The sequence below is a fragment of the Fukomys damarensis genome, unplaced genomic scaffold (genome assembly GCF_012274545.1).
Source record: "Fukomys damarensis isolate Sample0158 unplaced genomic scaffold, DMR_v1.0_HiC HiC_scaffold_11, whole genome shotgun sequence".
Classification (NCBI taxonomy): Eukaryota; Metazoa; Chordata; class Mammalia; order Rodentia; family Bathyergidae; genus Fukomys; species Fukomys damarensis.
This window is the reverse complement of record NW_022900923.1, coordinates 40,242,266-40,266,569: the sequence shown is the minus strand read 5'-3', so window position 1 is coordinate 40,266,569 and position 24,304 is coordinate 40,242,266. Positions and strand designations below refer to the sequence as shown.

Genomic DNA, 24,304 nt, shown 5'->3' with positions numbered 1-24,304 from the left:
CCAACAGAAGAACAAAATACTACAAGCAGTAAGAGAAAAGAAACAAATCACATATAAAGGAAAGCCCATCAGAATCAAAGCAGACTTTTCAACACAAACCCTTGGGGCAAGGAGAGCCTGGAATGAGATATTTCAAGTACTAAAAGAAAACAACCTCCAACCTAGACTGATGCATCCTGCAAAACTCTCTTTCAAAATGGATGGGGAAATAAGACACTTCCACGACAGAGAACACCTGAGAAACTACATGAATACCAAACCAGCACTACAAGGAATTCTAAACAAGATCCTAGAAAAAGACAGTGAAGGCAACAACACCATGAGGCCCAACAGAGCAAATCAAATAGGCAAGGCAAGAAATTAAAAAGAGAAGGTGAAAAAGTAAAAAGAGTCAACAACAGGCCAATAACATGTCAATAATAAGTCAGTACATATCAGTTATAACCAGCAATGTCAATGGCCTCAACTCACCAACCAAAAGAAATAGACTGGCAAAATGGAATAAGAAGCAAAATCCAACAATATGTTTTATACAAGAAACACAGTGCAAAAAGAAGCCTATAGACAGAAAGTGAAAAGGCAGAAAACAATTCTCCATGTGACAGGAGCCCAGAAAAAAACAGGGGTAGCAATCTTATTTGCAGACAAAGTAAATTTCAAACCAAAACTGATTCTAGTATTACTGATGTAGGACGGGTACTGTATCATACCTCTATGAATGTAAAATATCTTATACCTGCTTTATGATACATAGTAGGGACCGTGCTTTATCAGAGCTACATTTAATGATATTACTCTAGAATGTTCTCTTTCCAGATGATGATTAAGATGCTAATAAAAAAATGGGGCCAGGTACCACAACAGCAACAGAACTTTGCTGTTTTCTGGATATTATTCTTTTCTTTGTTTTTTTTTTCCTTTGGTTTTTCTTTTTGTTTTGTTTTAATGGATTGTGCTGAATGTCTATAATTTTGTTCAGATGACTGCAGAACCTGGAAAAGCTGTTGCTGCTATTGATGCATAACATACTGCTATTATTAGTCTTTTTATATAAATATAAACATATATATACACATATATATATATATAAATTGAATTTTGGGAAACTTTAATGGTGCTGCCAATTTTGGAAAAAGTCATCCCAATTTACTGTGCTGAGTTGGCATTGTACAGAAATGGACAGTCATATTGGTCCAGAAATGTTAATTTTTTTCCATGTGTACAGGGGTAACACATCGTACTAAATATGTAAGTTCATATCTAGTGGGTTTGATTACAGTAACTAATAAAGTATTCTCTAAACAATGAAAAACAAAAAAAAGAGATGTGCAATGGGCTGGCAGTGGGGCTGCAGACGAGATGCGGAGGCCCCACAGAGCCTTGAATGGGAACTAGGTCTTCATGCAATGGTTGGTGTCTCTCATTCCCTGCGGCAGGGGCCCACAGAGCAGTTCTCAAGCAAGATTCTCCCTGCCCAGACTGTTTCTGGCCTCTGTAGGACAGTTGCATGGCAGTGCTAGTCAATCAGCCGTGTGGTCCCTACACTTGTAACAGCGGGGAAAGCCTCTAGCCCTGCTGTTCCCAGGATTTCTGCAGGCAGTGGCACACCGAAGGCAAGAGCCAGGACCAGGTGAGACCTCTATCACACTTCTCACCTTTCTTAGCTTCCTGCCTTGCAATCTGCCGTGTGGCCTGGGCTGCAGGAAGGCCCGATTCTGACTCCATTCTTCCTTCAGCCAGAGCCCACCCAGCCTCTCCACAGGAGCCTGGTATAAAACAACTTTTGCCTTGGGATCTCTCCTCCAACACACCAAGCCCAAGTTAATCTGCAAAGGATTGGCCTTTCTTAGTCTGATGCTTTAATGAAGGCAAATACAGAGTCCAGCCCACCCCACCCCCACGTCCTCAATGCCCTTGATGCCAGGTCTTCTGACCTTCATTTTCCCTCCCTGTGGTCACAGCAGGCTCAGCTGTTCTTGTCCTCCCTCCAAGGAACTAACAAGGAACCTGCCACCAATGGCTCTATCTAGATCTCCTGAAGTGCAGAAGAAATCCACATGGCCAGGGTCTGGAGTGTGCGGGCATCCTGTGCAGTGATTTAGCTTGGGGCTACCTTGCCCATCCTTCTTTTGCCCCCATGGATTCCATGTCCTCCAGGCCAGGCTCACCAGAGGCCCCCTCACTGCTGCCTTCCTGAGCCTCTGGGCACAGCCTCCATCCTGTGGGGCCGGCTCCCCGGGCTGGCATCTGCATCAGGAGTGAAGCTTCAGAGATCTGTCATCTATTCCAAGGCCATGGGTCCAGGCAGGGCCATCCTGGGTGAGGCAGGGCTAGGAGCTGGGTTCTGCAAGACATGGGATGTTCCAGCTGGTTCAGAAAGGGGAGCTAGGGGTGGCCATGCCTCCCGAAGCTGTCCCAGGGTGAAGGCAGTACAGCTCAGAGTTAGCCTCGTAGGCTGTGTCACTGGGCATGGGCTCAGACTCCGAGCTGACACACATTCCCTGCACTTGGGCAAAGTCGTCCAAGTCCCCTTCAGCAACCATACCCACCCCCAAGTGCCTGCTCCTTTCCAGGACTGTGCATGCTGGCTAAGATCAAGAAACGTGGCAAATGTTTAAATCTTAAAGATGAATACAGTGAAAGTGTGCCCCTCACTTCAAACCTGTCTGTCCCGTCACTGTTGCCTCCTTCTGAAGCAGCTCTGGAAATCCTCTTTTGTGAATGTCTTTAGTTGGGCTATCATGGCTGCCTTGGTGCTCTACTTTGATTCAAAACATTTCCCTTTCACGGTCATTTTGACATCGGGGAGAAGCCAGAAGTCAGACGGTGCCAGATCGGGTGAATGAGGTGGGTGAGGAGACGCCCTAGTGTTCTTACCAGCCCGTCTTTTGGTGAGATAGCACGTGGCAACAGTGTTCACCACCTTTTTGATCACCTTGTAAAGACATTTGTGAAAGGGAACTTCCAGAACTGCTTCGTGAATGACAGAGAGCGACGCGATGGGTGTGTGCTCGAAGTGAGGGAGGGTATTCTGAGGGGGACTTGTGACGATGTGTCTCTTACTGTAACAATTTTTTTTCTTTTTTCTTTTTCTTTTTTTGTACTGGGGATCAAACTCAGGACCTTGTGCTCGCCAGGCCGGCACAGCGCCACTGAGCTAAACCCCCGGCACTGTAATACAATTTTAAATTTAACATTCGCCATGTATTTTGCTCACTCTTTACCTTATTGAAAAGAAGCCCACCAGCTCGGCTCTCCGGGCGCTACATGTCCACATCTGGGCACGTTTATGAGCAGAAAGCCACTCCTCTCCCATGCTGAGGCCCGTGGGAAGCCGCCCTTCCCCAGGAGTCAGGAGTGGCTCATGGTTTCCCTGCCCCCGCCTGCTCGGCCCAGCCGGGTTACCTAGGACAATGAGGGTGGCAGTGCTGACTGCCTGGCCCAGCGGGTTCTCGGCCACCACCTTGTACTCGCCCCCGTCCTCAGGGGAGACGCTGGGGATGACGAGGGAGCACACGCCCAGCGTGTCAGTGCTGTACGCCGCCTCGTGTCCCTGCAGGCTCTGGTTGTTCTTGAACCAGGTGACGTGGGGCCGGGGAGAGCCCTGCACGGCGCAGGTCATGCGGCACTCGCAGCCCCGGGGCAGCAGGTGCGTCCGAAGGCCGACCAAGAACCGGGGCTTCTGGCTCAGATCCGGGTCCCGCTGGCACTGCGGCTCCACCGTGAGCCTGTCTGTGGTGGAGACGGGGCAATGGGCCGGGTGAGAAATGAGTGAGGCCGCTAGGGCCAGTGTAGATCCTGGGGCTGGGGGGGGCATTGCCTGGGCCCCACCATGTTGAGCTGCGCACTTTCACTCATTGTTTTTATCTTTTTCCTAAAATTCTTTGTGTTTTTTTGTTGTTTTTTTTTTTACATTCTCTGTGGGTCGTGACACACATAAGAGAGAATCAAAAGGAGTAAGAGTAAAAGTCAACAGTAATCTCACTACCTTGAGACTGCAGCTAACATTCTGCTGTGACAAACGTCTAGATATTTTTGAGTTTTCTAGAAATGAAATCAACTGCGATTTTATAATCTGCTTTTACTAGTCACTTCCTTTAACGTCCACGTCTGACTGTAAACTACACTCTGTCGTCAGAGAAACTCAGCTTCTCTTTTCCTTCCTGCCCACCGCTGCTTCTGAGAAGACATCTGAGCCCTGGCCTCAGGCCCTACCTGTTCCCCCTGGCAGGTGTGGGACCCACCCTGAGTTGGAACACAGAGGCCTTTGGGAGATTGTGGGCATCAGGAGGAAGTGAGAAGGGCGATCAATGGCTCCTTGGGACCCCAGGTCCAGGCGGTCACTGGGATGTGCTCCAAGCCATCTCTGCCACAGCTGTTGCTTGGTCCCATCCCGCATACCACGTCCCCAGGGCTCATGGCTGCCATGCAGAGGGGAGCCCCCCAAGCTGCTCCCTCCCCGGGGGACCCTCACCTCTCTGCCGAGGGAGGCACCAGGGCTGGGTGGTGTCTGAGGGTGTGCTGGCACCCAGCTCGCTCTTGGCCATCACCCGGAAGTGGTACTCGCGGCCAGGGAGGACGCCCAGAAGAGTGAAGCGGTTGGTGTGGACGCGGTCAGCCACCTCCTGCCAGGAGCCGTGTGACGAGGAATGCGTCAGGACCGTGTAGTGCAGGGGGACTCCCTGGGCCTCGTCTGGAGAGGGCTCCCACTGCACTGTCACCGTCCCGGGCACATTCTCCTGCAGGTGGATGGGCCCAGGGGCCTGTGGCCTTGCTGTGGGAGAGAGGGCAGGGGTAGCAGATGGCTCTGCTGTTGTTCCCCACCCCCACCCCGCCAGCCAGTCCCTGGGTCTTCTCAGAAGCCAGGGTCCTAGGGATTACAGTCTTGCCCAGCAAGTAACTGGGGCCAGAGGGATCTCAGTCAGGTGGATAAGTTATGTAACATACGGGCCTAGAAAACCTCTCACAAAAGAATGCTTTTTTATTTTGGCAGTACTGGGCATTGAACCTGTGATCTTCATACTGAGCTGCCTCTCCAGCCCCTTTGTATTTGTTTTATTTTTGACACAGAGTCACTAAATTGCCTAGATTGGGCTTGAGCTTGCAATCTTTCTGCCTTAACCTCCCAGAATGCTGGGATTATAGGCATGCACCACTGTGCCAGCCTCCAAAAAAGATTTTTTTTTGGTACTGGGGATTGAACTCAGCCCCTTTTGCTTGTGAGGCAGGTGGCAGAACCACTGAGCCAAATCCCAGGCCCTCCAAAAAGAATATTTTAATTCAATTTACTTTTAGGTAAAAAAGGCACAACATAGTAGGGGGCTTTCAAGAGTTACAGCTCTCCCCCACTGTTAGCCTGTTTCATCACTTGAATATACAGGGTAGGGGTTGGTGGGGAGTTCCTGCCTTTGTTTCATAAAAGAGACACAAGACATTCTTCCAGTGAGGCCTTTCCTGTGCTATAATGGGAATGGCTGCCTCTGTTTGATGCCAAGTGAAGACTAGCAGGTCTAGGGGAGGTGGCGGACTGTCCCAGAGTTCCTGAGTAGGAAAAATGATGGAACACTCTGGGGGACTCGCTCTCTGTCTCTCCCTCTGGGCCCTTTTTAAACCTATCCTTTCTTTGTGCTGGGGATCAAAGCTAGGGCCTCAAACACGAGCCTGACAAGTGTTCCACCAGCCGCCTTCCTCCTCTCTGTCTTCAAGCACAGAAGAAGGCTGGCTGCTGGGTCACCTTGACACTCAGGCCTGGTAGCATGGCTAAGGCCTGTGCCTGGGCCATGTGAGACCTCCATGCTTGGCAAAGGTCTGCAGAGCCACACCTGCCTCACCTGCCACCCTGACGAGGAAACTGTGGGTGGACTCCTTCCCCTGAGAGTCCCTCAGCACCACAGCGTAGCGGCCGCTGTCTGAGAGGTTGGCAGTGGGAATCAGAAGCTGTGTGAAGCCATCCTGGGTGGTAGTCACACTTCTTCTGGGCAAGGGCAGGCCGTCCTTCAGCCAGGTCACCTCCGGCATGGAGGCAGCCTGGAAAGGGAGGGGAAGAAAAAATCAAGAAAGCGAGTGTTGTGAAGTGACCATTGGACCTGGGGCTGAGGGTAGGAGAGGGGAGAAGAGCATTGCAGGAAAGAAACGTCACACCGAGGAGGGCGGTGCCTGTTCAGGAACAGGCTGGTGAAGAGGTGGTTGTGAAGTGTGGGGCTGGTGAGAGGGAGGTGGTGAGAGGGGCTGATGGGGTGGGACAGGAAGCCGGACGGGGAGGCTGGGCCAGACTGCACCCCTGCAGACAGATGCCTGGGTTTGTTCTGTAAGCAATGACGTGCTGCCAGGGTACTGAGCAGAAACATAACTGGGCCTGATTTGCTTGGGCCAGGCTGGGATGTGGTGCTGGATAGGAGTGAGAAGGCCCCAGACCAGCTTGGAGTGACTTGGAAATCCTGCAACAGGGAGAGACTACAGGAAGGAGGTGAGAGAGCCTGGCCTGGAACTGTGGTGATCCCGGCAGGGTGGGAAAAAGCCAGTCCGGCCGCTGACCACTCTGCTAGCTGCTCGGGGGACCTTGGTGTTGGGCGCTCACAGTAACTCACCCTATGTGAGTGTTCTGAAGGCCTAAGGAACCGACTACACACGAACCACACAAGAACGTGGCCTGGACACAGCACGCACTGAATGTGGGTGAGTTTTTTCATCGCAGTCACTGTCCCTCGATCTAACAGTTAAGACCGTGAAATTCAGAGTAGACAGATGTGGGTTTGAATCTGGCTGGGCTGGCTGTGCGTCTCCCACACAGGTGATGATGATGATTTTAATACTAATGACAGCAACCATTAAGTAACACATATTGGGTTCTTGCCCTACACTAGGCTTGGCTTACACGCTTTCTGTGGGTTAATTCCTTGACTCCTCAGAACAGCCCCTTGAGTTAAGTTGTTACTGTTATCGCCATAAGAGGTGAAGAAGTTGAGACACACGGAGGTTAAGATACTTGTCCAGAATGAAACAGCTAGTGCGTGAGGACGTCAGTTAGGACCCCGGCAGTCTGTACTTCTAACCACCCGCTACCCTTATGCTGTCCGTAGTCAGGTGTTGAGGGTGGATGAAGATCATCCTGAGTCAAATGTGGGTGATGCACTTGCACAAAAATACATTCTTAAATCAAAGGCTATTATCCACATTACAGGCTCCTGAATTTCCAAAGACAGATGAAAAAAAGTGAAAGCCCTGGTTTGGAGGCGCAGTACCAGGAGCTACCACTAGAGGACAGTGTGTGTCCGGGACGGGCCGCGTCAGGAGGACACTCCTTTCTTCCTTCTATCTGGCCGGTCTGCCTCAAAATGAACAAGGAAGAAAAGAGAACCACAGGCTGTGTGGCCGCCTCCCTTAGCCACTCTGGGCTCCCCTCCCCCACGCACTTCTAGATCCACTCACTTCGAAGGAGACAGGCACGCGAAGGGTGTCCCCGGCTCTGACTGTCAGCGAGTCCTTTGTGCTGGAGTCCACGAGGAACCTAGGACAGACTGGAACACACAAGATGGCTGTAACCCCCACCTCCTGCAGTTGGGCCTCAGTCCTAGGTCACCAGCAGGCAGCGGGAGGCCGACTGCCGCTGAGATCACTTGCTTGGGTTCTGCAGCCGGGCCTGGGAGGAAAAACTGAGGAGAGAACCCCAGGAGCAGGGGGACATGCTGGCAGGAGAGGGACAGGAGCAGCAGCTGGGCTGAGGGGGGAGCAGGAAGAAGGTGACCAACAGCCCAGCGCTCTGTCCTGCAGGTATTCAATTAGATCGGAGACAGGAAGTTCCTGACTTGTCTGGGGACACGGCACCTAGGTTAGGAGGATTTCTGAGATTCTGGACTCTGTATATTGTCCCACAAAGGTATCTCCTTATCATCATCATAACAGCTAGGTCATTTGAGGTGTCCTCGCACCAGCTTGAGTCAAAGACAGTTCATTGGCTTGAAATGAAGGCCGGAAGGGAAAGACCTTTCACCTTGTGAGGATGGAGGGAGCCATGTTCTCCCTGAGCGAGAACCGCCTGAGCTGAACAGCACTTGTACCTTGGAGTTGCCTGTTTTAAATCCTGGCTGTGCCTCACACCCCCGGTGGAACCGCAGGCAAATTACTTTAGATGTCAGTTTCCTTCTCTGAGGGCTGGGAGCCAAAAAAACTAACTTGTTGGATAGATATGGACTGTAATGAGAACACTGTATGTTCAAAGGGCCTCTCAGTCCAGCGCCCTGCCTGAGGGCGCTGATTACTTTGCCAAGCTGGGGAAGGGCATCCTGACTCAGCAAGTGCATGGTGGTTGGTCAGGGCCCCTTTCAGAAAGGACCGCAGCACTTGGGGTGGGGAGAGGAGGACACACTCACCGGTGTGAGGCATGGCGCGCACTAATGTGTCCAGGGCAGTGGGTTGGCTGAGGCCCCTGTTGTTAACTGCTGTCACCACAGGAAATAGCCCTCTTGGGGCCGAAGCCCCTTGGCGGTGAAGGTGGTACCTGGCATAGTTGCTCCGTGGCACGGGCTCCACTGGAGACTGTCCACGTGACATGGCTCCACCAAGTACCCCTGGGCATGATCCCCATCCCCAGAATTTGGCCCTACCCAGCTCAGGGTGATGCTGCTGTTGGATGTTTCTGTGGCCTGGAGATCCTGCACCAGCCCTGGGGGTCCCAGCCAAGCACCAGGAGAATGTCCTGAGGGAAAGGCCTCAGTCTTGCCAAACGAGGCAGAATTCTTCGCACTTAGCAGTTCCCGAAGCACCGACTTGGAACCAAACTCTTCTTCTAGCTGGTACTTCACCTCAGCTATGCGCACACAGATCCCAGGCCACCTCCTCCAGGGAGCCCCCCCCTTCCACTCCTTCACCAACTTGCCCACGCCTTCCCCTGGGCATCCTTTGCAATTATTGAAAACTGGAATTTTAGGTGATAACCTAGACTCCTTCAGCCCTGAAGCTTAGACTTCTCTCTACTCTGAACGGTAAGCTCTTAGTGGAGACTCCATCTGGGGCACTGGTAAAGGCTTCTGGTTCTTCATTTGTCCACTGGGGACAGTAGCACCTTACATACCCACAGGGGGCTTTAGAATGAGCAAAGGGCACAGTGAGGAGTGGAAAAGGGCTTTGGAAATTGTGCAACAGCCTGGATCTCCAGTTCTCAAGCCCCGCTGCAGTTTGGGCTCATCTGGGGAGCTTAAAAATCCTGGTACCCAAACACCAGCTGCAGATTCTGTTTTTTGTTTTTGTTTTTGTTTTTTGTACCTGGGATTGAACTCCGGTGCTTGCGCCTGCGAGGCAGGCAGTGAATCACTGAGCTAAATCCCTGGCCCCCAGCTGCAGATCCTGATTCAGTCAATCTGGGTATAGCCAAGGCACCAGCATTTGCAGAAGAGCGCCCCACAGGTTTTTAAATATGCAGTAAAGTCTGACAACCATGGATTTAGATCTGTGCTTCTCAGCTTTGAGTTTGTTTTCTTTGGCTCTTTTGAGACAATGTCTTGCTATGCAACACAAGCTAGCCTCAAACTCTCAATCCTCCTGACGCAGGCTCCTGAGTGTTGGACTTGCAGACAAGCACCACCTTGCCCCGCCCTCTGTGCTGTTTCTGTAGTTCTGGGAATGTCTGCTTGGTGACTGATGTTCTGAGGCCACAGATAGGGAAATGCTGCTCTAGGCTCAGGTTCTCAAGGGCAGAGAACCAGCCAGATGTACTCAGTCCCTTGCAGGGTAGTAACCCTCTAGTTGGTGATGACATTTTGCCTGGATAGAAATGTGCTCCCCAAGGGTGACACTCCCCCATCGGGGTGAGGAGATGGTGACAAGACTGGGACGAGTGCCACCTGGGAACTGACCTTCCCAGAGGCCCAGAGCAACACAATCTTGGGAAGGAGTCTTCCAGTCCCCACTGCCTGGCCTCTGGACCTGTTGGATTTTGATTTGGAGCCTATAAACTATGTCTCACCCCGCGGCTGCTGAACCCTTATCCTCTCTCCTTCCTGAGCATTTCCCTCAGGACTGCCCCTGACTTGTGACCTTCTGTCCTGCACCAGCTGGTTTCAGAGCTGTCCCATCCCCACCACCCACCCCACCCATCTCCATCCTGGGTTGGGGCCCCACTTACTCATGGGGTCCAGGGCAAAGACAGGGTCTGATGGAGGCCCAGGCTCTCCAGGGCCTGAGGGAGCCACAGCTGTGACCCAGAACTGATACTGACAGACCTGCCACATATCAGCCACAGTGCATCTCCTGCCTGTGAAGATCCCACACCCCATCAGTCCCACCCCGAGCAGGGCAGGTGATGCGGAGACAGCTCCATGTTCAGGAGAAGTCCAAGCACATCCCTCCCTGCCTGTGTACCAGATAATCCCCCTTTTTAATGAATATAGAATGGTTAGTGGGTTCCCTGGCCTTTTCACACTAGATCCTGAGAGCCTCTATTCCCCATCCACTTGTGACATACAAAAAATGGCTCAAAACATTGCCATTGTCCTGCTATAGTTTAAATATAAATTGTCTCCCAAAGACTCATGTGTTGAGGGATTAATCCATTGATGAGTGGGACTCAGTTGGAAAAAGTAGGCCACAGGAGTGTTCCTTTGAAAATGCATCCTGTACCCAGCGCCTTTCCTTTCTGGATCTCTTGCTCTCTATCTAATGACTGCCATAAAGTCAGTAGCTTCCTTCCACTATGGCCTTCTACTACATTGTTTCTACCTTGGAACCAGCTGACCATGGACTGAACCTCTGAAGCCGTGAGCCGAATTAAAATTTTCCTCCTTTAAAGTTGTGTATGTCAGGTATAGGCGATTGGCAAATACATCCATGGGGACAAAATCACCCCAGATGAGACCCACTGTGTTAGGCCAGTCTACCCTGATAATACCAAGGGATCTGGCATCAGGAAGGGAACTAAGGCACTAAGGCAGCTTGGAGCCAGGACCACAAGGAACATCCACTGCACAGGTCTGCTTACCAGGCACGAGCTGGTCATTCACAGCTGTCCAGGTGTTGCTCCCCTTCTTACACTTCTCCATCAGGTAACCCAGGATGTGGCCACTGCCACGGCTCCGGGGTGCTGTCCATGTTATAGTGATTCCCTGGCTAGAAGCTGACAAAATAGCTGGGGGGGAAGGGAGCCCTGGGAGGTCTGGGGACAGAGAAGGTGCTGGTCAGCCAGTGACTGAGGAAAGGCCCATTGCTGAGACCCCATAAATCTCAGACCCTGACTGGCTGCCAGATCCCTAATGAATCTGAAGTGGGGAGTTCTCAAGGTCCCCAGGAGCAAGCTGATGGCTCTCAGCCCCCAGGGCAGACCTGCCTTCCTCTGGGCACAGCGGGGAGCCCTAGTATGTCCCCCAACCCCAGCCCCAGCCTTTTCTCTCACCCTCAGGAGCCACCAGCACCTCCTCGGACTCCAGGGCCTCCCCGGGCCCCTCTGAGGTCACAGCCCGCACACGGTAGGTGTACTTCCGGCCCTGCTCCACGCTGACATCCGTGAAGGTAGTGTGGTCTGGGGGGACCTCGCCCACGGTCAGCCAAGTGCTCCTGCCAGCCTGTCTCCTCTCCACCATGTAGCGCTCCACGGTCAGGCCCCCGTCTTCCTTTGGAGGTCTCCAGCAGAGGCAGACACCGGCCCTGCGGTAGTGCTGCACCTCTAGCGGGCCCTGTGGGGGCTGAGGCTTGTCTGGGGACCCCCGGGAGGAACAGGAGGAGAAGCAGGTCAGAGGAGCTAGCTGATCCCCACCCCTGCCCATCAGCACATAAGACTGCAATGGGGACACTGCCCAGAGAGCTTCCCAGGTCACATAGAGGCACACACAGCTCTGGCACAGGGCATTTGCTCAGCCCTCTGGACGCAGGCACCACTGGAGCTGGGGGTCACCATCCCACCCAACACCTTCCATAGGGCATGTGTTGGGTTCACAGAAGCTTGAGCCTGGCCCTTGTTTATCCCAACACCTTCTCCCTACACAGCCTGGGCAGGGGAGAGAGAGAAGGTGTATGGCTTTGGATGCAAATGAGGATCAAGCCAGCAGAGACAACGCTGAGATCCCAGACCTGGTCCTGCTGGGAGGCAGGGTCTGAACCCGTGGGGACTCTTGGGTCTCTGGTGGGGAGAAGCTGGGGCTGGTACCTATGACTTGCAGGATGACATCCACCTGCACAGAGCCTCCCTTGCTCCTCAGTGTCACGCTGTATGGGCCACTGTCCTTCCTGGTGGCACTGGGTAGGCATAGCCGTGTGCAGCCATCTCCCAGGACCACCCGGGCCCCCCTGCAACTGCTGCCCACCACCTCGACCCCATCCTTCCTCCAGGTAGCCTGAGTAGGGAGGCGACTCTGGAAGGGGATCTTCACTGTCACTGGCTGTCCAGCCTTGACCACCAGCGGCTCCCTCAGTTTCTCTGTCACATCAGGAGGTATGGTGGGGGGATCTAGAGGCAAACAGGGCAAGGGGGTCAAGGACAAGGCACTGGGAAGCACAGGAAGAGCCAGAAGAAGGAAGCTCAGGCTGGGAATGAGGAGTTCCTTACCCTACCTCCTGAGGATTAGCAAGGGAAACGGCTTGGGCTATAGCAGGAGGGACCAAGGTTAGACCTCACCAAGGACTTCCCAACAAGGAAAGAGGTAAGACAGCCACATAGCAGGGGCTCTGAGGTAGAGCGAATCAGCTGACACAGAAACTGCAGGACCGGGCAGGGTGGGGCCTCCTCACCCTGGATGGTCAGGGTGGCCTCGGTCTGCTGGTTGCCCGCCACAAATGTGTACTTCCCAGCCTGGGGCCCCTGCACATGGGCAATGTGGAGTCTGTGCACAAGCCCATCTTGCTGTGTGATGATGCCATCCTGGGTGGTGAGCTGGAGACAAAGGCCACAGTGGGCAGTCATTCCCGCCCCCACCCTGCTCCTGTAGCTGCTAACGAGGCCTCTGTTGGTGCACTTGCTGGAATCATTACATTTGCATGCAAGGGATGCTTATCCTTTAACTATATAGCCACCTAATGCGGTAGGGACTACTGTAGCCCCATCGTACAGGTGAGGACCTCATCCAAGGTCAGCTAAGTGATGCAAGTCAGTAGAGCTGGGTCTGGAGCCAGGTCATGCTCATGACACGGCCAGTGCTCTGACTTACTGCGCTGTGTCCTTCCTGATGAAACAGCTATAAGGATGCCAGCCAGCCTGCCTGGTTTGTTCAAGGCCTTAAAAGATGGGTGGAATATAGCAGAGGTGGGTATGGCACAGGCATTTTAGTTGGTAGAAGGCTAAGAGATGGGTCAAGGGAGGAAGTAATAGGATATGCATTCATTTAAAAATCTTTGTTTCAAACACACTAAGTTGATGGCTATTGAAACTTCTCCTCCAAGTGGGTACCTTAGTAAAATGAAGAGTAGTCTTTCTTGCACATCCTCTACCATCTACTTCCTCTCTTCTGAGAGCTCTCTCTGAGCTCACATTGGCAGTAAAGAGAAGACATGAAAGGCCAGTACCTTGACTCCATCTTTAAACCAGGCACCGGGTCCCAGGTCATTGGTGAGGGTACAGGAGAATGTGGTAGCCTCACCCTGCCGCACCTCCATGTCAGCCAGGCCCTGAGAGAAGTGGGCCCTGGGTCCTGAAGAGACACAGAGAGTCCTCAAGGCCCAGCCTCCCAGGCCATAGCCTGCACTGAACCCCGGATGCCACCATGGCCCTGCCAACTGGGCTCAGCCAGTGCCAGCAAAGCCAAGCTTCCCATTTTTTCTAAACAGGACCGAGGCTGATACAGGAGATCTGGGTATAAGGTACACAAAGAGGCCCTGAGTCACACAGATAGAAGGTCTGGGTCTCCCACACAGAGGTAAGCCAACAGTGCTGGTGCTTTGGACACAGGGTTTCAGGGGCCCTCTGAGCCTCATGCAGCCCCGATCCTGCATGCACAAGGAGGAGGAAGCTGCTTCCTGAACTTTGAAGAGGGTCCTAAAAATGGGCAACTGGTAGGGACAAACTCCTGGGGCTGGAGGCTGAGTTGGGACTGACCCAGGCACCCCAGTGGCCAGGGAGCTCCCCTGGACTCCACCCCACAGAAGCAGCCCAGCTGGGAAGACCTACCTCGGGCCTCTGTGGAGAAACTGCCAGTGCCGGCCTTGTTTCTGGATCTGGGGCTCTGGGTGGCATCCCACCCCTCATCACAGACATGTGACCTGCCCTCTTTGGCACCTCTCCTGCTGCCAAGATGCCTGGGGGGCGCCCAGCTCCCACCTTCACTCCAAGTCTCCCCCAGGAACCCTTCATCTTCCCTGCCTGGCTGCTGTCCCATGCCTCTAGACTTCTTTGTGCCCCTTCTCTTTGCTGGTCCAACCTCGGCCCCTGACTGTGCCTGACCCTTGCTCCTGAGGGGACCAGACCCTAGGCCTGACCTGAAAAACTCTTCTGCATCCTGCCTCTCATACTCCTTTAGGGCCCCAGGACCTTGGGCCTTGTCATTCTTGGCCTCTAGGGACCTCTGCTCCCCACATGATCCCTTTCCCCCTGGCTGACAGCCAGGGCCCTGGGTCCCTCCTGATCCCCCTTTAGAGACTTTTCTGCCAAAGGAAACATCTAAGCCAACCCAGGCTCCCTGGGGTCCTGACTCCCCAGCTTTTAGGGAGAGGCCATCCTTTGACTCAGTGGAATCCCCCTTGGTAGGGACACCTGAGTCCTCTGCACCACTAGAGCTTCCCCTCCTGAGACCTGAACCTTTACTCTCCTGGGACCACAGACTTGGATATTCACCAGCAGCCTCTGGGCCTGGCACAAGCCCTCTGCCTCTAGAGCCCCCTGGCCTCTCGTGGGTTCTCCTGGTAGTGGCATCCTTCTCCTGCAGAAATCTGGAAGCTCTGGAGCCTGAGAGTTGGTTCCCAGTACCCATGTTGCCCTGGCCACAGCCCTGGTCTTCCCAGCCTGGGACCCAAGCATAGCTCCCCACTTGTTCATTGGCTAAGCCTGATGTTGACTTGCCCTTTCCCCTAGGCACAGAGCTGCTGTCCACAGTTTGTCCTGCCCTTGAGCTCTCAGAAGCTGATCCCATCCCTCTGCCTTGAAGGAATGAGTCCCCACCTCCCTGAGGTGCCACTGTCCCCTGATCAGCAGATCTAGCCTTGTCTGTCATCCCTGAGCCTGTTCTCCAGAAGCCCTGTTTGTGTTGAGACCCCAGAGCAGCAGTGCCTGTCCAGGCCTCACCCTTTACTGCCCCCCTACTATCAAGAAACCTGGAAGCTCCCATCCTCCCTGCTTCATCTGAGGACCCACCCTCCCCCCTGGGAGCTCCTCCCCACTGGAAGCTCCTCCCAGGACCATCTCCCCACTCCCTGACACCCAATTTTCCCTTGGGACCAACAGTCCCCAAGGTATCAGAGATCCCTGAGGCTCCACAGCCCTTAAGACTGTTTTTGGAACCCCACCCGTCTGAAAGCACCTGTGGCCCTCCCTTTGTCCCCAGCGTCCCTGGGCACATGGGATCCCTGCATGCTGCACTGACCTTATGAGGCATTCCAGCCACCCCAGAGCCTACCCCAGGACCTGCTGCACTGGCGAGCCCCATTCCTCTGCTTCTCTCTGGACCACCCCTGGAGCTTGTGCCACCCTCAGATGCTTCCCAGTGTCCTGACCCATGTTCCTCGGCTTCGTGTCCCATCCTGGCCAGGGATCCTGATACTCCAAACCTCCCAGAACCACCTCTGTAATACACCTTGCCCTCTGACCTCATTTCTACAGAGCCTCCAGAGCTTCCCGTACAACCAACGTCATTTCCTGACCATGTTTCCCCAGCTCCCTCAAATCCATCCCTAAGAGCTACCTCACTCCCTAAAGGAATCTTTCCAGGACCCCCTAAAGCACTTCTATAACCTGCCTCTCCTCCTGACCCCATTTCCCCAGAGCCCCCTGTACCATTTCTATAACCTGCATCACCTGCAGGTCCCAGTCCTCTGAGGCTTCCTGAGCCGTCTCTGCAGCCTACCTCACCCCTTGGCCATGTTTTTGCAGGCCCAAGTCCCTGTGGCCCTCCTCCATCAACTCTTCTGTTCCCAGTTCCTTGAGGCTCTGGAATTTCGGTTCCATCCCCCAAACCCAGCATATTTCCAGACCCCTCAGCCCACTGGCTCTCAGAAGCAGCCCAAGCATGAGAAGCTAGGTGCTGGTTACTATCCTGATACCCAGTTCTAGCTCCAGAGGCCCTGGCACCAAGGAACCCAATCCCATCTCCATCACCATCTTCGTCTCCTGCCCTCAGAGACCCCAGCTCCATGGCTTTTGGACCCCCTGTGCCATCTTCATAGCTGCCTTCTCCAAAGGTCCGCAGAGCTCCTGTGGCTGTGAAGTCCCCAGAATCTCTACTCTGACCCCAAGGCCTCATTCTTTCAGACCCTCCTGGCTCTGCTTCCTCGCTCCTCTCCCCAGTAGACTCTGCTGTTCCAGAGGCCTTGAGTCTTCCTCCACCCACCAACTCCACTGTCCCAGGACCCCATAAACCACCATCAAGATGGTGCCCTCCTTTGGGGCCTGTTTGTTCCTGGCCTCTGGATGGGTCCTGATTCCAGGCTTCACCTAGGTGCATCCCACTGGGGCCCACTGAGCCACTGTTGAGACTGGCAGCTCTTCCGGACCCTCTTCCGGCAGGACTATAGTGATCTTTTTCTCCAGACCACATTCCCCTGGGCACCTTTGATCCATGCCTGTAAGTATCCCCTTCCTCAGACTCTGTTCCAATATGTGCCCCAGAGGCAACTCTATGCCCAGCACCATGACCAGACCTCATTTCTCCTGTGCCATCACTATAAGCAACTCCATTGCCAGGATCTGTCCCCCTAGAATGCTCTGAGCCATTCCCATACCTAGATTCCACTTGTGCCCGGCCTGCTAAGCCATCCTTGTAGTCCATCTCTCCTCTGGGTCCTTCTTCTAGGATGCTCCCCACCCCATTCCAGAAATCCGGTCTGGGTCTTATTGCCTCTGGCTCTCTTAATCCTCCCACATCTCCTAGTGTCCTACCAGACCCCTGAGTGCCTGTGCCTGGAGCCCTAACCAGCCCGTGACTTCTGGCATCCCCCGCCTGAGCAGACTGCATCAACACAGCTGCCCGGACACCACCTCCTTCCCCTCCCCTGGGTCCCAAAATTCCAGGCCCAAGGTGGGTCCCGGTCTTTCTGAGGTGGGACCCTGTGTCACCCTGAGGACCTGGGCTCTCAGAGTCTATTCTTTCGGGCCCCCCTGCTCCCCTCTGCTCCCCTGTCCAGCCCTGGCAACACTTGAGGCTTCTGGATGCATCCTGTGTCTTACCCAAGGCCCCAGCTGTGATCGGGCCATTCCCTCCCTGGAGTTCTTGTAAGCCACCCGCCCGGTCCCTGCAACCTCCTGGGTCCCCGGGGCCACTTTGATAGCCCCATGCCCTAAATACTGTCTTTCTGGGTCCTGGATCATCTGCCTCCTGCAGTGAGTCCTCAGCTTTGGTCTCAGGACTCCTATCCTTGGGGCGAAACTTCCCACCTCTGGATAGAGAGGGTTCATGGAGTTGCCCTTCTCTAAGTGTCTCTCCTGAGTACTCCCCTGGCCTCCAGTATCCCCTCTCTTCCCCATGATGAGCATCTTCACATCCCTGAGAGCCCCAGGACTCAGGGCCCATGCCTGCCTCGGAACTGGAACCCCTTCCTCCGGGAAACTGCAGGATACCAGGATCTCCTACCCCATTGCTGTCTCCACCTTCCTCAAGGCCAGTCCCTCCAGCCCACACTGCCTCTGCTTCTCCCCTCCCTGCTTCCCTGCTCAGGCCATGTCCTCCCTCCATCTCATCTAGGCCATTGCCTTGTAGAATCCTTTCTATTCCCTCGCCTTTCGTCCAAGATCTCTCAGGATCAGACTGGGATCCCCACGGGGCTCTCTTCTCTGTCCCAGGTCCCAGCTGAGCATCCCGGGATAGGTCCTGGACATGTCTGTCCAGTTGCCTGCCATTGTCTTCCCTGCGACTCCTTCCTTCCCTGCTGCTCCTCAGTCCTTCCGCCTGAGGGTGACTGGATCCAGCCTCCCAGCTTCCTTTTGTCCTCCAGCTGCTGTCTCCATGGCCTTCTCTGCCACTGTCTTGCTGTTGTCTCTCCATGAATCCCAAGCCTGATTCTGGGCCTGCTCCCTGCAGATGAGACCTCCCTAGGAGGCTCCCATCCCAGACTCCTTCTGGGTGGGGCTGATTTTCCCCTGGTAGAGTGGCTCGGTCCCCCTCTGCTTCTAGAAAGTCCTTTCTCTCCTGCCCGGGGCCCCAGGCTGAGTCAGCTGCCCACTTATCCCCCATCAAGGAGTAACCATGCCTGCCAGGGCCACAGCTGTCAGGGTCCACAGTGAGCTGGAGCCCAGAAGTTGGCCCAGTCCCCTCGAGGTAGCCCCCTATGGAGCCCTTCTGTCTGGGTTTCCCTCCCTTGCCACTGATGCCCTCGGAGTCTTCTGCATCTGAGGCCTGAGCTCCTTGTGTCTGCAGCTGGCGGTCAGCACTTGTGGTCTGAAGGCCTTTCTCCTTCCCAGCTTCGATGAGGTGTTATTTACATGAGGTCAGTGCCCCCAAAGACAGACAAGAAAAAAGACCAAAACCCCGTTAAATCGGGCCAAAGCACCTGCCTGACTGGACTGCTTTACCTGACCCTCAGTTTCCCCAGTAGAGAAGCAAGCTGACCATGTGGGAAGGGAGCCGGGATGTTCCAGTGGACAGGTGGATAAATCCCACCACTACTTGCCCCAATCCCACCCTACCTGCTACGTGAGTTTTGGTTGGTTTTTGGTTTGTTTGCTTGTTTGTTTGTTTGAGGGGGGGTTGCAGCATAGGGATTGAACCCAGAGGCTGTTCTTGCTGAGCTCCATCCTCAGCCCTTCTGCAAACTTTGAGACAGAGTCTCACTAGGTTGTCCTGGCTCGCCTCCAATTTAAGATCCTCTTATGTCTGCCTCCAGGATAGCTGGGATTACAGGTGTATGCCACACTACCTGGCTGGTTCTTGAGTATCTTGACACATAACTACATAAGCCAAAAGTCATTTGCTTACCAAACTGCCATAGGCAGGTGCATGGTTTTAAAAAGGTCCAGTTACCCTACTGCCAGCCTTACATTTATAGTTTCCTAGGTTCATACTGAACCCAGTCCCCAGGGAGATCAAGGGTGTGCTCTGGTCGGAAGCCCTGTTCAGAACCCTCAAGCCATTTGGATCTGTGACCCCAGAGTAGCTCCAGGAGGCCCAGTGGATCGGATGCATCTGGGAAGGTTCAGCTGGCCACAAAGGACTGCACTGAAGTGGTTGCCCTCCTGGATCTCTCTGAGTAAGAATGTAAAAGCAAGTGACTGGCCACAGGGAAACCCCCGCTGCCTCAGCCCTGAGGCCTTGCCTTGGAGAGCCGTGGAAAGACAGGGTGTGACACCTACCTTCAATCACCAGCCAGGCACTGGAGGTGTGGAGCCCCGTGCCCAGAGAGTAGAGGCCCCTGTCTGAGAGGCGGGCCCCCTTCACCAGCAGCCGATGGGTCAGCCCATCAGGTGACACAATCGCTTCATATTTGTCAGTGAGCCTGAGAGGCCTGTGCTGGAAATACCAGGTAGCATCGGGGCAGGGTTTGGAGAGAGTGCATTCGAATGCTGCATCTCCCTGCTCCTCACAGTGGGCCTCGGCCAGCGGGACCACGACTCTGGGGGGGATGGCTGCAAGGGAGCAGAAACGGGGCCGTCAGTTTGACACCACGACAGTGGGAACTGGTGCAGTGGGGCCGGGAGTTCAGAAATCCCTTGTTTCGACCAGCTTGGCCACAGACCCCCTGTGTCCCCTTGGATGGGCCATTCCCTTCCTCAGGGTATCAGCCATAGAATGAGGAGTTACAGTGAGGTTGTGGTCACCAGGGCCATTTTCAGCTGTGGAATTCCATAATTCTAAATCAAGAGTTCTATTTGGGGACAAGGAGGGAACATGAAGGAAACCAGTAAACCAAGGGCCAGGGCCAAACTAACACTTTACCCACACTGATTTCAGACTTTTCAGAGCCCACTCCCTTCCCTTTTGTCGACCTTGACCCAGCTGTGTTCCTTATGATCTATCTGCCCAAAACGTTCTCTCCCCAGGCACTTCTAAGAGCCTCTCACACTGCTGTGGGTGACGCAGACGCAGGTCCTCGTGGGTATGGGGCAGAGTCTAATGAGGGAGGAGGGCCAGCCCCCAGGAGGAGAGGATGCAGGGGAAGCTGGGTAGGGTGAGGCTTGTGCAAGGTACAAGTGTTCTCTCCAGGGTGGAGAGTTTGGCTAGGGAGTGCATCAGAAGGGAGCGAAGCCATGGCAAGAGTCTGTTAAATTAGTTTGTATCTGATCTGAAAACAACCAGGTACGGCAGAAGATCTATGGGCAAGAGCATGGCAGTTATGTTCACTACGACTGTGACCCAGTAGTGCCCAGCTTGGCCCCAGTAGAAGACAGAGCGTGGGTGTGTGTCCTTCTCTCCCATTATCTTTGCAATGGAGCCCTGTCACACTTATCCTCCCTATATAGCAGCAGCAGGAACCCCACACTTAACAGATCTCCCCCTTCAAACTTCAGCAGTGAACATCACTCACCACCAGCCTCCAGTTCTGTGGAGAAGACCACAGTGTCCTCCACCTTGACCTGGTAAAGGCCAGCATCCTCTGGGCAGAGGTCCTGGACCTGGAAGTGGTACCGTTTCCCCAACCGCCGCAGACAGTGCTTGGTCTGGTTATTGAAGCCATAGGGGACCATTTCACCATCCTGTGTTTAGGAAAGGAAAAGGGTGCTTCTGGGATTCCAAGGTCCCCAGAGCCTCTTGCCTCAGTCCTACTCTGGCGGCACCAGCAGTTCTCTCCCTTGGCCCAGGCCCCAGACAACAGTCTTGGAGCCATAAGGGCATAGAGGGGCTGGGCAGAGAGCAGGTGGGTGGAAATATGTTCTAGGCTTATTTGTGCCTCTCACCGTGGAGTGGAATATCAGCAAGAGTTATGCCAAAGAGGCACCTGGGGTTGTTGATCCAGCTCAGACTGCGAGGAGAGTTACTACCAGAACAGCCCTACCACGTTAGCAGGGGAGGAAGAAGGAATCCCAGTGCCCCCTGGGGCCCCAGTTCCTTCGTTCAGCAAGGAGAATCTTCAGAGACTATATTTAAAGCTCTACAAAACCCAGTAATTTATATGTATGCCCACTTTTGCTAAGCCCTACATAGATTCACTATTTGCTAAATATTAACAATGGCTAATGCTTTACAGATGCCCACTATGTGTTAGGCAGAGGTAAACAAAACAGACAAAGATTCCTGTCCTCAGGGGACTAAATCCTATGGCAAATTGTAGACATTATAAGTAAGGGAATGATCTATGTTTTAAAGAAGAGTACTAAGAAAAATAAAGAGGACAAGGGGCCAGGGATGACAGGGCAGAGCTAGGGAACACAGCGGTGTCACATGGGGCCATCTGCTGAGAGAAGAGCAGGGCAGGCACAGGGATGAGGCCAGAGTGGAGGGAACAGAGGAGCAAGGGAGAGAGCAGGAGGAGTAGGGAGAGAGGCGAGGGAGAAGCAACTCCTGCCGGATCCATCGCTTTTCAGTATGCCGGGAGTGTGACCTGCACTTCACAGGAGGAGAAAGTGAGGAACTGGGAAGGTGAGTATCTGGCCCGAGGTCACACAGCTTGGTAAGTGACGGGGCCAGGATGAGTTTGTCTATAGAAATGCTGTCCTTTGTTGCCCCACAGCCTCACACACCTGCCCCACGTGGTTGCCAGGGCATGGCTCCTCCAGCCTAGGTAGGAACGCGTGAAGTCTGCAGCAGGAGCTCAGCCGGATAGGAATGCACTTTCTCATAGCTTGCTTTTTAGACCCCCGTTGGAACATTAGGCACAGTTTCTGGAGTGAATTGGCTAAGCTGGAGAAGCCTAGTCATTCAGTGAGAGACACCAAGCTCCTCTGGACTGTCCACACCAGTCTGACTTAATTCCGGCCAGGAGCAACATGGGGTGCTCCGGTGTTCCCTCGGGGGACCCGTGGGATCCACTGTTCTCTCTCCTAGGACCTGCATCCTCCCCTGGAGCCCCTGCCCCACGGCCTGCCCAGACTCACCTTGTACAAGTGAATCTTGCTCTCAAGGTCCTTCAGATCGAGCTCCAGGTCAAACGTGGCAACTCCCTCCTTGGTGACCCTGATGTGTCTCAAGTTGGAGATGGCGCTGACATACTAAAGGGCAGACAAACCCATCTGGGCATCTCTCAGAGCGCTTGCTCTCTCTCTCTGCCTCCCTCCCTCCCTCTCTCTCTCTCTCTCTCTCCAAACCCCTAGGGATCCCAGTCCTATCACTGCTCAGTGTCCCAGCTGGGCAAGCCTTCGCCTGTCTCTCAAGCAGGGAGACTTAAGTCCCCAATGAAGGAAATTCTCTAAATGACAGATCAGGTCTAAAGGCAGACAGGAAAGGACCCCAGGTGCCCAGGTACTACGAGAACATACTAGGAATTCCCATTCATCTGCCCTGCCAGCTAATAAACCTGAGTTGAACGGCTCACATATGGAAAGCTCTGTGCCAATTCCTGTGTTAAAGGAGACAAGAAAGCTCAGAGCTGAGGCCCTAGGTGGAAGGTTTGAGGAATCACCTTAAAGAGATAAAGTACTGTTTTCAAGATAATGAAAACTACCTGTTTTCCATTTCCAGAAGAAAAAATCAGACTTACAGTTATGTTAGACACAGGAAAGAACTTCCTATGCAGTCCAGAGGACACTGGAATTGAAGTACTAATAGCAACTGTGAAATTCTCTCTCCTGGAAAGCTTTAGAAATAAACTATGTGCACCATGTCCGGTGAGGACGAGGATGGTGGTGAAGATGACAGCTGACATCAGACCTTCCTTGCAATGTGTCAGGCACTAGGCTGATTTCTTTAACTACATTCTTGTATTTGTGCTCTCATTCACCTTTGGAGTTGGGTGTGACTATAATCCCCATTTTACAGATGAGGGAAACAAGACACAGAGATCCTAACTTTTCCAAAGCCTCAGACTCTATATCAGAACCAGGTTTCAAAGCCAAGATGCCAACTTGGAAGACTGGGCCCCTGGTAGGACACCTCACTAGGGGCTAGTGACCCCCAGCCATGTTGAGTTTCCCCCAGGCCCAACTCCTGGAGCCCCTGCAGGTGCCTGTATGCCAGGTGTAGGCCCGGGGCAGGGTGAGGAGGGCACCTTTGCCATCTCGTCCTCCTGCTCCTTCTTCATCTCCTGCAGCTTACGCAGCATCCCCCGGAAGTCCACAATTCCATACTTCAAGCAGATCTTCTCGTAGTCCTTCCGGTCTGCATTCATCAGCAGCTGCCACACCTGCTCTGACTCTATCTTTTTTTCAGGAGCTGGAGGTGGGGACCTGGGGAGCAGGGCTGGCAGGTCAGAGCCCAGAGGAGCCCCAGGTGTTGGCTAAGTGGTCCAGGGAAGCTGCTCTATGTACACTTGAAAAAGGAGACGTAGGGACTGAAATCTCTGGGACTGACCACTGTTCAGACTGGAGGGACCCGGGGACTGAAGGGGCCAACCTCAGGCCATGGCTCCAGCTTCCAGGAGAAATTCAGCTGCTAATAACTTGAATTGTTGATTTCTGAGCAAGATGGTTTTCAGTAGGGATATGGGCAGAGTTGAATTGTTCCGTTGCTTTAAATTTTTCTTTTTAGAAAACACTGTTTTAGTGGGCCACCCCCTTTTTCAAATGAGGTCAGGACCCAGAAAGATGAAATGACTAATGAAAGGGGAGTTTTAAAGTGATTAAGCTGGAACCAAAAACCTCAGCTCGGTGCTCATCCCATCCTCCCATCTGCTAGTGGCAGCCTAGCCTCCTGCCTGTGTTGGAAGGGGAGACAGGGCCTGAGTGAAGCTTATTTCCAGGAGGAGAAAGGGGTCCAAACTGGCCCTGGGACAGGCCCAGACTCACCTCTTTTTCAGCATCTTCCTGAAGTCCATCATTTCCTTCCTGAGGTCTAGAAAAGGAGAAGGAATGAGACCCCCTTTGCAGGTGGGGTGCTTGACCAGATGGGAATACCAGGCAAGGAGGGAGATTCTGGGTTTGTTCATTTACCCTCCTGGGGTTCCTTTAGTCTCTTCTGGTTCTTCCGAAAGCCAACTGGACCAACAGGGAGGCAAGGAGGGCACTGATGCACACAGGCAGGGAGAGAGGCAAGACATGTGAGTGACCTGCCTCAGAAACAGAATGAGTCCCACAGCCCTGACCTGCCCGCTCCTCAGGGGCTCTGGCACCCCACAGCCTCGCAGGACCCAGGGAAGCCAGCCGGTGCACCACCCG

General features: G+C 53.6%; 1 protein-coding gene across 1 annotated transcript; it reads right to left on the bottom strand.

Moving 5' to 3' along the window:
• Nucleotides 1-3,220: 3,220 nt before the first annotated feature.
• Igfn1 (immunoglobulin like and fibronectin type III domain containing 1) lies at nt 3,221-24,085 on the bottom strand. Its single transcript, XM_033761973.1, has 15 exons — nt 24,080-24,085; nt 23,936-23,981; nt 23,200-23,377; nt 22,091-22,204; nt 20,584-20,752; nt 19,412-19,684; nt 13,486-13,610; nt 12,715-12,856; nt 12,134-12,433; nt 11,384-11,683; nt 10,973-11,146; nt 7,429-7,517; nt 5,832-6,027; nt 4,475-4,774; nt 3,221-3,732 (listed from the first exon to the last, which is right to left on the bottom strand). The coding sequence occupies exons 2-15, from the start codon at nt 23,965-23,967 to the stop codon at nt 3,221-3,223; spliced, it is 2,904 nt and encodes a 967-aa protein (XP_033617864.1). The 5' UTR covers nt 23,968-23,981; nt 24,080-24,085.
• Between the last annotated feature and the right edge of the window lie 219 nt (nt 24,086-24,304).